This window comes from Mustela erminea, chromosome 10 (genome assembly GCF_009829155.1).
Source record: "Mustela erminea isolate mMusErm1 chromosome 10, mMusErm1.Pri, whole genome shotgun sequence".
Lineage (NCBI taxonomy): Eukaryota > Metazoa > Chordata > Mammalia > Carnivora > Mustelidae > Mustela > Mustela erminea.
Window position 1 is genome coordinate 68,322,511 of NC_045623.1, and position 12,029 is coordinate 68,334,539.

The 12,029-nt window shown below is 40.4% G+C and overlaps 2 protein-coding genes across 2 annotated transcripts in view; both read left to right on the forward strand.

Annotated features, from left to right (window-relative positions):
* The window catches only part of TXNDC12 (thioredoxin domain containing 12), a 32,395-nt gene that overhangs the window by 12,174 nt on the left and 8,192 nt on the right, over window positions 1-12,029 (forward strand). The window contains exon 2 of the mRNA XM_032361537.1: window positions 7,875-7,935. Coding sequence (XP_032217428.1) covers window positions 7,875-7,935 — 61 coding nt within the window. The remainder of the gene's footprint in view (window positions 1-7,874; window positions 7,936-12,029) is intronic.
* KTI12 (KTI12 chromatin associated homolog) lies at window positions 9,334-11,650 on the forward strand. Its single transcript, XM_032361536.1, has one exon. It carries the CDS (start codon window positions 10,039-10,041, stop codon window positions 11,101-11,103), a length of 1,065 nt encoding a protein of 354 aa, XP_032217427.1. The 5' UTR covers window positions 9,334-10,038; the 3' UTR covers window positions 11,104-11,650.

Below are 12,029 nucleotides of genomic sequence, written 5' to 3' on the forward strand. Positions count from 1 at the left end.
CAATATACTGGATCCTGTGTGGATTTTGGTCTTTTTGTTAGAGAACTAGATCCCCAAATTGTAAAAGAAAAACTATGTATGTATAAACATAAAATTAAATATAGTGGAAGAATAGAATGTAACTGTAAAAATGAAAATTAAAAGACACACACACAAAGAAAAAAGGAATAGAAATAGACAGATGAACAGAACAGAGCAATACACTATATCCTGAGTGTATTTTTGGTCTCTTTTTTGGAAGAAACTACATCCCAAAATTGTAAAGGAAGAAAAACTTCTATAGATACAAAAATAAAATAAAATACAATGAAAGGATGGGGCGCCTGGGTGGCTCAGTGGGTTAAGCCGCTGCCTTCGGCTCAGGTCATGATCTCAGGGTCCTGGGATCGAGTCCCGCATCGGGCTCTCTGCTCAGCAGGGAGCCTGCTTCCTCCTCTCTCTCTCTGCCTCTCTGCCTACTTGTAATCTCTCTCTGTCAAATAAATAAATAAAATCTTTAAAAAAAAAAAAAAATACAATGAAAGGATAGACTTTAAGTGCAAAAATGAAAATTAATAAAGATTTTTAAAAAGAGTTAATAAAATAAGCTATTGGTTGAAAAAGGAAAGAGAACCAAAAAATTAAAATTGAAAGACTAAATAATCGTGGGGGGAAAAACCGAGACATACATATATATATACATATATATATATATATATATATATATTTTTTCCTTTCATGCTGGAGTTTTGCAGTTCTGTGTGGTTGTTAAAGTTGGTTTTTAGCCAGATGTTCTTGCTAATCTTCTGTGGGAGGGGCTTGTTGCACTGACTTTCAGATGTCTTTTCCCCGGTGGAACTGCAGGTCCTTTCCAGGTAAATTGTTTCAAACTATACCTCTAGGCTTACTCTTAGGGATAATGCAGTAGGGCAGCTACGCACATGTTGGATCACTGGGAAAACATGTTAATTAGTAATCAGGAGATCTAAATTTTGGTTGTGGCTTACTATGTAGTTTTTGGGTAGCCTTTTCTTTTTTTCTTTTTTTTTTTTTAAAGATTTTATTTATTTATTTGACAGAGATCACAAGCAGGCAGACAGGCAGGCAGAGAGAGGGAGAGAAGGAAGCAGGCTCCCTGCAGAGCAGAGAGCCCGATGTGGGACTTGATCCCAGGACCCTGAGATCATGACCTGAGCTGAAGGCAGCGGCTTAACCCACTGAGCCACCAGGGGCCCCAGCTTTTTCTTTTTTCTAGGCCTTCCTAATATGAGAGGATTACATTAATCTCTAGGTTTGTGCTTCCTAATAAAGTAGCACTAGCCACATATCACTCCTAAGTTTTAAATTAATTAAAATTATAAATTCATCTCTAAAGTTCTGTCAGCCAACTGACACTGTCAGCCAGCAGTCAGTCTGTGTCAGGTATTCAGTAGCTACTTGTGGCTAGTGGCTATCTTGAATAGTGTAGGTATAGAACATTTTCATCACTGTAGAAAGTTCTATTGAATGGTGCTTGAACAGGGTGTCTTTTAGTAAAACCTCCTATGACTTTTAGCTCTGTCAGCTAGCTTCTTAGTAGCTCAGATGTATGGAGAAATTTAATTTTACCTGATACTAATCTAGCTTCTCTGACTTTCTCTTGGGTGACATTTGCCCAATACATAGTTTCAATCAACTTACTTTGAACTTTTCCAAGTTCCTGTTTTAAATCTTTTTTTTTTTTTTTAAGATTATTTATTTATTTATTTGACAGAGATCACAAGTAGATGGAGAGGCAGGCAGAGAGAGAGAGAGACAGAGGGAAGCAGAGCAGAGAGCCCACTGCGGGACTCGATCCCAAGACCCTGAGATCATGACCTGAGCCGAAGGCAGCAGCTTAACCCACTGAGCCACCCAGGCGCCCTCAAGGGTAGTTTTTTGTTTTGTTTTGTTTTTTAACTAAATTCTGACAATTTCTTTTAACTTTAACTTAATAAGTTAAATAAATAAGTTTAGCCTACTTATTTTTATGTGATTATTAACAGAGCTGGTCTCTTTAAAAAAAGATTTTATTTATTTATTTAAGAGAGCACGAGGGCTTGGGGGAGGAGCAGAGGGAGAGGGACAAGCTGACTTTGCTCTGAGTGTGCCTTCTGACACAGGGCTCCATCTCACAACCCTGAGATCATGACCTGAACCAAAATCAAGAGTGAGCACCCAGGCACCCTGACAGAGCTGGTCTTATTTCTTTCATCCAGTTTGCACTGCATTTTTTACAAGCTTTTGCCTTTTTTCTTCCCTTTTCTTTAGGGGTTGAGTATTTTATTGTTCTTTTTTGTTTTATCTCCATTATTAGTTTGAGAGTTGGCTCTCTAGTTCTGTTCTTTTGGTGGTTACTTTTTTTTTTTTTTAAGATTTTATTTATTTGACAGAGAGAGTGACATAGTGAGAGAGGAAACACAAGCAGGTGGAGTGGGAGAGGGAGAAGCAGGCTTCCTGTGGAGCAGGGAGCCTAACTCGGGGCTCAATCCCAGGACCCCAGGATCATGACCTGAGCTGAAGACAGCTGCTTAACAGCTGAGCCACCCAGGCCCCTTAGGTGGTTATTTTTGAAATTTTACTTGCATACTTACAAAATCTAACATTAATATCTTAACCCTCCAATGGTAAGAGGGTCTTAAAACATTTCAACTTAAGTTTTCTCCTCTTTACTTACAAGCAGGTATTCAGGGCTTTACTTTTGTCTTTTAACTCTACAAATTGACCATTAGCATTCTTTGTACAGATAATATTTAGATTTATCTACATGTTTGTCAGTGTATTTGCTCACTACTCCTTGTACCTAGGTTTTCTTCTGGAATCATTTTCTTCCTGAAATATGCCCTTTATTCATTCTTTTAGTTTCTCTGTTTATTCTCTCCAAGGGGATTATTTCATATTTCCCTTTGTCTTGGGAAGTGATTTCCCAGTACTTCCTCTACAATCTTTGCTCTCACCAGGTGACCATGCTTCCTACGTAACAGAAAACAGAAGCAGTTGGAAGAGGACTTTCAAAAATTGTCATAACTACAACTACCCACCTTCTAGCACGACCCTGAGATCGTGACCTGAGCCAAATTCAGGAGTCTGATGCTCAACTGACTGAGCCACTGAGGTGCTCCTGAAACTCTAGCATTTTTATACTAGCTTTCTTTGTCTACTCAGTACCTCTTGGCCTCTTCACATTTTCTCTCTTCTTATCTCTCTGTGCTGTAGTCTGGATAACTTTGATTTATCTCTCCACTTGTCTCTAATTTGCTCTTTCAACCTATCCATTGAATTTAGTTTTTAAAAGAATTTTTTTAAAGTTCATTTATTTAAAAAAAAGTTTAATATTTTAAATCTCTATACCCCACATGGGGCTCAAACTCAACCCCGAGATCAAGAATCACTCACTCTTCCACCTGAGTCAGCCAGGCACCCCTCCATTGAAATTTTTTTTAAGTTACAGAATTTATTTTTTGAACAGTGTAATGTCTATAAAAAAAAATTGAGGTGAGAATAGAGTTCCCATGTAAGACCTCACTTTCACTACCCCCAGTTTTCTCTATTATTAACATCTTACATTTGCATGGTGCATTTGTTAAAATTGATGATCCAGTATTGATACATTATTATTAACTAAAGTCCATGGTTTACATTAGGGTTCACCTTTGTGCTGTACATTCTATGGGTTTTGACAAGTGTATAATGAGATATGTATGAATTTGCTAGGGGTGCCATAACAGATTCTACAGACTTCGTTAAACAACAGAAATTTATTTTCTCAAAATCTGGAGACTAGAAGTTCAAGATCAAGTGGTTGGAAGGATTGGTTTCTACTTGTAGATGGCTGTCTTTCTGTGTCTTCACTTGGTCTTCCCTTTATATGTGTCTATGTCCTAATCTCTTTGTAGGACAGCAGTTAAAATGGATTAACACCCACACTAATGACCTCATTTCAGTTTAATTACCTCTTGAAAAACCCTGTCTCCAAATATAATCCTGTTCTAAGGTATGTGGTTTAGGACTTCAACAGACCAATTTGGTGGGGTAGACACAATTTAGTCCATAACAACATATATCTGCCATTACAGAACATACAGAATAGCTCACTGCTATAAAAATTCTGTGTTCCACCTACTCATCCCTCCCTCACTTGTGAACCCCTGGCAACCACTGATCTTTTTACAGTCTTCATATTTTTGCTTTTTTCAGAATGTCATGTAGTTGGAATCATATATAGCCTTTGCACGTTGACATTGTTCACTTAGCAATATGCATTTAAGTTTCCTCTGTGCCTTTTTGTGGCTGAATAGCTCATTTCTTTTTATTACTGAATGTCCATTGATTTTATATTTCAAGATTTTTCTTTTCTTTCTTTTAAATATTTATTTATTTATTTATTTGACAGACAAGTAGGCAGAGAGGCAGGCAGAGATAGAGATAGAGAGAGAGAGAGAGCAGACTTCATGCCGAGCAGAGAGCCCGGTGTGGGGCTCCATCCCAGGATCCTGAGATCAAGACCTGAGCCGAAGACAGAGGCTTTAACCCACTGAGCCATGCAGGCGCCCCCCCCCCCCTTTTTTGAGACAAAGAGAGAAAGGGAGGCAGGCAGGGGCAAAGGGAAAGGGAGAAGGAATCCCAGGCAGGCTGTATGCCCAGTGTGGAGCTCAGTCTTAACGACCTAAGATCATAATCTGAGCTGAAATCAAGAGCCAGGCACTTGACCAACTGAGCTACCGAGGAACCCCCCCCCCATTTTTTTTTTTTTTAAATAGGCTCCAAGCCCAATGTGGGGCTTGAACTCATAACCCTGAGACCAAGGGTCAGATGCTCCACCAAATGAACCACCAGGCACTCCTATATTTTTAATTTCCGAAAGTTCTGTTTGGTGCCTTACAGATTTACAGATCACACTAGTGATCCCTTGTGTTATTTCTTCAAATGTTCACACGTAGTTATTTTATATCCTATGGCTGATAATTCTAATATGTGAGTCCTTAAAAGTCTAAATCTATTTGTTGCTTTTGCTGATTCTTAATTGTGGTGGCTTGTTTTCTTACATGCGTGGGGATCTAGGATTGTGAACTCGTAATTGTTTATCTGTGGCTATTCTGGAGGCCTAAACAGGGAAGTACTTTCCCCTAGAAAGACTTGGCATTTATTTATCTGGAAACCTGGGGGTGTTATCACTTTAGTCTTTTTTGAGTTGGTTTATTATCGAGTCTCAGATTTATCTCCTCCATTTTGCTCTATTGTAATGCTTTATCTTCAGATCAGTCTTCCCTTTTGCTTGTCGCTCACTATCCCTCATCTGGTTTTAGCTTATTTTGTGTTTATCCCTGTAAGCTTAGTGAGCACATTCTGGAATTCCATTTTGTCAGGATTTTATTGTTTTGTAGGTGACTATCCCTCCAGACTATCTAGTTGGGCATTCCACTAAAGTAGGATTCAGGTAGAATGGTGGTGATTAGTCACATTAGGCACCTTCCAATTCTCCCAGTTTCACTCTCACTTAATCATTGACTCATCAGGTTTAGACTTTGGGCCCTAGGCAAATGACACAAATGACACATTTTCTCTTGGCTAGCAACTCTTGCTGTTGGGAATGAAAAGTGATGATGATTAGTTTGGACACTGCATCCCTTTGCTAATCTGGATGATCTGTTTATTCCTCTGTGGTAACAGTGATGGAAATTTGAATTTATTTCAGGGAAAGAAAGGCCCGAAAGATAGTATAAAAACTGAGATGTCATAAAATTGAAGTTTAAATCCCAGCATGGCCATTTACCAGCTCTGTGACCTGGTACATGTTATATAACTTCTCTGAGCCTTTGAAGTCTCAAGCTGTCAAGAATAACAAACAAAGCTGCTCTTTATTGATCATTTATAAAATGCTAAGCAGTGTACTGATATATATAGTATTTCTTATGTAATATTCAGTAACAATCTTATGAGATGTAGATATTATTATACCTATTTTACTGATGAGAAACAGAAGTATAGGGAAATATAGAAAGTGTTATTCAAGCCAAATTTAAATGAGATAACGTGTATTTAACACAAATACACATAAGGTGACCAATAAATGACAACATTATTATGATCATTATTGTGATTAAATTTTCCAGATATAAAATTAAGTCATTTACCTGATATGGCCTAAATAAGATTCATTTACTCAATAAATATATTTTTTAAGATTTTATTTATTTATTTGACAGAGATCACAAGTAGGCAGAGAGGCAGGCAGAGAGAGGGAGGGAGGGGGAAGCAGGCTTTCTGCTGAGCAGAGAGCCCGATGTGGGGCTCGATCCCAGAACCTGAGATCATGACCTGAGCTGAAGGCAGAGGTTTAACCCACTGAGCCACCCAGGTGCCCCTCACTAAATATTTTTATGGAGCACTTACTATGGCCATGTGTAGTGCTCAATGCTGGGGAAGCTGGAAGGAATAAGATAGATATGGCTTCAGCCCTTAGGGAATTCCCTTTAGAGTGAGGGAGACAGACATAAACTGTGTTTATGTGTTATATAAACATATATAAATGTTATGTGTTATATAAACACAGTTCAGCCTGGGAAGTGCTGTGATGAGGCAAGAAGGTGGTGTTTGGGAGTTAGAGTAAAATTTTTAAAAAATATTTATTTGAGAGAGAACGAGCGCTTAGGCATGATCACAGGAGGAGGGGGGGGGGCAGAGGGAAAAGTAGATTCCCCACTGGGCAGAGAGCCTAATGCTGGGCTCAATCCCAGGACAGTGCGATCATGATCTGAGCTGAAGTCGGATGCTTAACTGAGCCACCCAGACACCCTGGGGAGTCAGGGAAGATTTACCAGAAGTAAAGATGCCCTCTAGATTTGTACTTGAAGAATGAATTGGAAGTGAGGGTGGAAGATCAAGGAGGCAGCCAGTTTAAGGAAATGAAAGTAGTTTTGTATATAGGATTTTAGACAAAGCATAGAAGGTGAGCCTTGGGAGATGGGCAGATTCTGAAAGCCTTTGTAAGTCCTGCTACCAGAGTTTAACCTTTCCTTTTAGGTAATTGGAGAGCCTCTGAAAGGTTTTTACTCAGCAGAGATGTGATTTTAAAAGATCACTCTGGCAGAAGTGAGGGGAATAATAAGAGTAGCTTTAAATACATTATCTCATTTAATCTTCACACCAACACTAAGAGGTAGCTATTATTATCTTGACTTTAAAGATGAGGAAATTGGGACTTGGAGAATTTGCTACATTCACACATTTAATAGGAAGTGGAGTCACATACCCATGTATTTCTTTTCTTTTCTTTTTTTAAGATTTTATTTATTTATTTGACAGAGAGAAAGATCACAAGTAGGCAGAGAGGCAGGCAAAGAGAGAGGGGGAAGCAGGCTCCCTGGCGAGCAGACAGCCCGATGCAGGGCTCGATCCCAGGATCCTGAGATCATGACCTGAGCGAAGGCAGAGGCTTAACCCACTGAGTCACCCAGGCGCCCCCCCCCCATGTATTTCTGACCCTAAACCTATGTTGCTGTATTGTATCCAACTAGTAGTGATTTGTATGACCTACTTTATGTTTTCTTTATGGAAAATTCTCATTCATTCTTACAGTATTATTTACATACTCGGTGTTAGTTTACAAAGCATTTCACAGCCATTATTTAATCTCCTTAAAACTATGAATTACGTGGTGTTATCTCTATTTTATAGGTATGAAAGAAAACTGAGGCTTGAGGTATGGGACTGTTCATGGTCCCATATACCTAGAAAGTGGTGGAGCTGGGACTTGAACATGAAGCTCTTGACAAAGGAAAGATTTTTTATGCATATTTTATGAATAGGCCACATTTCTTTTTTGGGTCTTTGTCCTTTGTTCACCAGTGTATGTTTATAAGGCTCTTTCCTTCCAGGTTTTGGAGATCACATTCATTGGAGGACACTAGAAGATGGGAAGAAGGAAGCAGCTGCCAGGTACAAGATATTGTTTTAGGTTATTTATGGGGGAAGGGGTGCCTGGCTGGCTCAGTTGGATAGAGCGTGTTTATGTTATCGGTAAGGCTTCTTACCCAGGTTGGGCCTAGAGATTGCTTTTAAAAAAAAATACATTCAGTAGGTTATATATGCTAGCAAAACATTTTCCAGCCATCAACTTAACATTAATTACAGGTGAAGGTTATGCCAAAACAGCCAGAACTGAGTAGTTGCCTGATGATAACACTACTACTACTACTACTACTACTACTACTAAGTGCTTATTATGCACCAGACACTGAATTATGTGAATTAACTCATTTAATTCTCACAACAGCTCTTCTGTAGTAGGTACTGCTGTTACCTTCATTTTAAAGATGAGAAAACTAAGGCACAGAGCAGTTAGGTAACTTGCTTAAGATTACACAGCTAGTAAATGGTGGAGCCAAGATTCAAACCCAGGCACTCTGGATTCAGAGCCTGCACTCAGCCAGTAACTATATTGCCTAATAGTCTCAAGCTGAATAGTCTTAACTTTCAATTATTTTTAGTCTATCCACTGATGCAAATAACTGATAAAGGAGGGAGAAGAGACAGAGCAAGGGAGGGAAAGCTAAAGCACTGATCTAAGTGCTTTACACGCATTAATTAATTAATTATATTTATTAAATAAATTATTTAATCCTTATAATCTATGAGGTTCAGCCTTTGAAATAAGAACTGTTTATGGGAGAGGAAACTCAGACACACAATGATTAAATAACTTGTCAATAGATTACACAGCTGGTAAGTGACAGAGCCAATATTTGAATGTTCTCTACTAGGGTATACTGGAGAGACACAGAGACCCACACACTTCTGCACCTACAAAATTACAGTTGACTTTTGGACAATGCTGGGGGGGTTAGGGGTGCTGACCACCCGCTTAGTCAAAATCTGCATATAACTTTCGAGGCGCCAAAAACTTAACTACCAGTAATCTGTTGACTGGAAGCCTTACCGATAACATAAACAGTCAATTAACACATAGTTTGTATGTTATATGTATTGCATACTGTATTCTTACAACAAAGTAAGGTAGAGAAAAGAAAATGTTAAGAAAATTATAAAGAAGAGAAAATACATTTATAGTACTGTGCTGTTAAAAAAAAAAGTCTGCATTACAAGTATATCTGTGCAATCCAAACCCATAATTTTTCGAGGGTCAGCTGTATCTTGTTAGAACAGATCCTACACCTTCATGGCTCTGAGTCTCACACATTCTGTAGAATAGGGTTGCTAGATTTAACAAATAAAAATAAGGATGCCCAGTTAAATTTGAATTTCAGGTAAGCAAGAAGTAATTTTAAATATGTCCTATTCAATATCTGAAACATATTAAAAACATTTTTTTTGTTGCTTTTCTGAAGTTCAAATTTAACTATGCATCCTGTATTTTATTGGGCAGCCTTACCCAGGAGAAAAAATTGTTAGTTTTTCACGTACTAAATCCAACGACTATTCCTCGATAAAGTCTTAAGTAATTTTGGGGGGCAGTTTGTTTTCCTCTTCTCTACTTTTACATCCCAATCTACTCTATCCATTATAGTATTATCTTACTCTGCTTATAGGTGCTTGATTTTTCCCATTCAGACCCTTGACCTCCTATGGGGGGAACTGCCTGATGTTCATTTCAGAATTTCCAATCATGGAGAAGTTAAATGATTGAAAAGGTTATTGAGTAAACAGTTACTGAGAGTCACTGGGTATAAGGTATGAAGTGGAACTAACATTTGTGAATGGTCCTTTTCCTTTTGCAAGCTGAATGTAGTGCTGATAGTGCTCATTAAGGCCCTATTAAAAATGGTTGGGCATTGTTTTTGGCCACAGGGAGAATCACATTCTTTTGATGCCTATCTGACATAAATAACTGCTGTCATTCTAGTTACCATCACCTTTCTGAGATAGCAAGTCCTAGAGTTAGTTGCGGTTCCCATAGCAACAGTAGATCCTTTAAGCCTCGAGAGGGACAGGAAGTGCAGTTTGCCTTTCCGGCTTGCGTCCGTGACGTTTACGCCCCGGAAGTTGACGCTACGCCGTTGCACATGGCCGCGCCCTGTAAGGATGCCGCTGGTGGTGTTTTGCGGGCTGCCGTACAGTGGCAAAAGCCGGCGCGTGGAGGAGCTCCGTGGGGCTCTGGCGGCCGAGGGCCGCGCGGTGTACGTGGTGGATGACGCGGCGGTGCTGGGCACGGAGGACGCGACCGTGTACGGCGATTCGGCCCGCGAGAAGGCGTTGCGCGGCGCTCTGCGAGCTGCGGTGGAGCGGCGCCTGAGTCGCCACGATGTGGTCATCCTCGACTCGCTTAACTACATCAAGGGATTCCGCTACGAGCTTTACTGCCTCGCGCGGGCGGCGCGCACCCCGCTCTGCTTGGTATATTGCGTGCGGCCCGGCGGTGTGAGCGGGGGACCTCAGGTGGCGGATGCGACAGACAACCAAGGCCAGAACGACAGTGTGAGTTGGAGGCCGCGCACTGAGGAGAGAGGGAGACCTCTGGCGGCTGGCAGCAGTGCCCTCAGGGAACCCCAAACAGTGGACTTTGTAGTTAGTGGAAGAACCCAGGTCAATGTACCTAAGGAACTGGAGCAGGAGAATACCAAGGCGCCAGATCTTCCAGCTCGTGGGACTCCAGACTTCGATAAAGATGCAAAGGGTGATTCAAGTGCCGTATATCCTCCCGAACTTATGGAGGCCCTAACACTGCGCTTTGAGGCTCCTGACTCTCGTAACCGCTGGGACCGGCCCCTCTTCACTTTGGTGGGCTTAGAGGAGCCGTTGCCCCTAGCAGAGATACGGGCTGCCTTGTTTGAGAACCAGGCTCCCCCACCCCATCAGTCTACACAGTCCCAGCCCCTTGCCTCTGGCAGCTTTCTGCACCAGTTGGATCAGATTACGAGCCAGGTGTTGGCGGGATTGATGGAAGCCCAGAAGAGCGCGGTTCCTGGAGACTTGCTTAAGCTTCCTGGAACCACTGAGCACCTGCAGTTTACCCGGGCTTTGACCATGGCAGAACTGAGTCGCCTCCGTCGCCAGTTTATTTCCTACACCAAAATGCATCCCAACAATGAGAACCTGCCTCAGCTGGCCAACATGTTTCTGCAGTATCTGAACCAGAGTCTGCACTAACCAAGCCTCCTGCTTTAACCTCCCCTGCTCTCTGTTTTGCTTGATGGAGTAATCTTACAGTCTGCAGAACATGTTGGTGTGTGGCACTAGAGCTGTTGTGACTGATTTACTTTCCTCTGTGTCAGGCCTTGAGTTTACAGCATAAGTTGAGACTAGAAAAAAAATGGAGAACTGGCTTGGAGATTCTTGGCAAGTTTCTCCAGGGGCAGAGTTCAGGTGGACACGGCTTGTTTAGATTGGGTTCTATTTGGGGTATCACACACTGATGATTTCCCCATCTGAATTGTGAGAGAGCAGACTGGTTGGATGAATTGTTTTAAAACAGTTTGAACAAGAACTGAAGATGGCCCTGTTCATCTGCACTCAACTTTGTTCATACCACAAATAAGTTTTTGAGTACTGTGCCTACTTTTTGTTAGTCTATTCTGGGGTCAGGGGTCACAGATAAATCCACTGGTTTTTGTTCTTGGGAAGCTTTGGTTTTAGTGGAAGTGAAAGAATTAACTATTGGATTATTTCATCTAATAAAATCTTTTAGAAGAAGTAAGTCTGTTGGAATCTTTTTCACTTAATGTAACTTAATATTCTTCATGTAATTTACCTAATGTAATATTTAGATATGTGAGTATCACTGTTATGCCTTTGACCAAAATAGTACTTTGATAGTGCTTAGTGAGAGACTAGATATTTTGGTCTAACTTAGAGTAATTACGACAACTTCTATAACTGTTGAGCTTCATTCTGGTTTTTAAGGCAAATTTCATTTTAAGCTGTTTTTCATTCTTTTATTAATTTCTTTAAACAAATGGTGGATATCTGCCTTGTCAGCATTTGTGATTTTCAGAGATGAATTAGATAGGCTTTGCCCTTGAGAAATTAATAGTTTAGTGAAAAATACAAGTAAACATGATTATGGGATGAAAAAG

Bases quoted from the DNA above. Each gene is read 5' to 3' on its own strand.
- KTI12 (XM_032361536.1), top strand. From the start codon at position 10,039: ATGCCGCTGGTGGTGTTTTGCGGGCTGCCGTACAGTGGCAAAAGCCGG.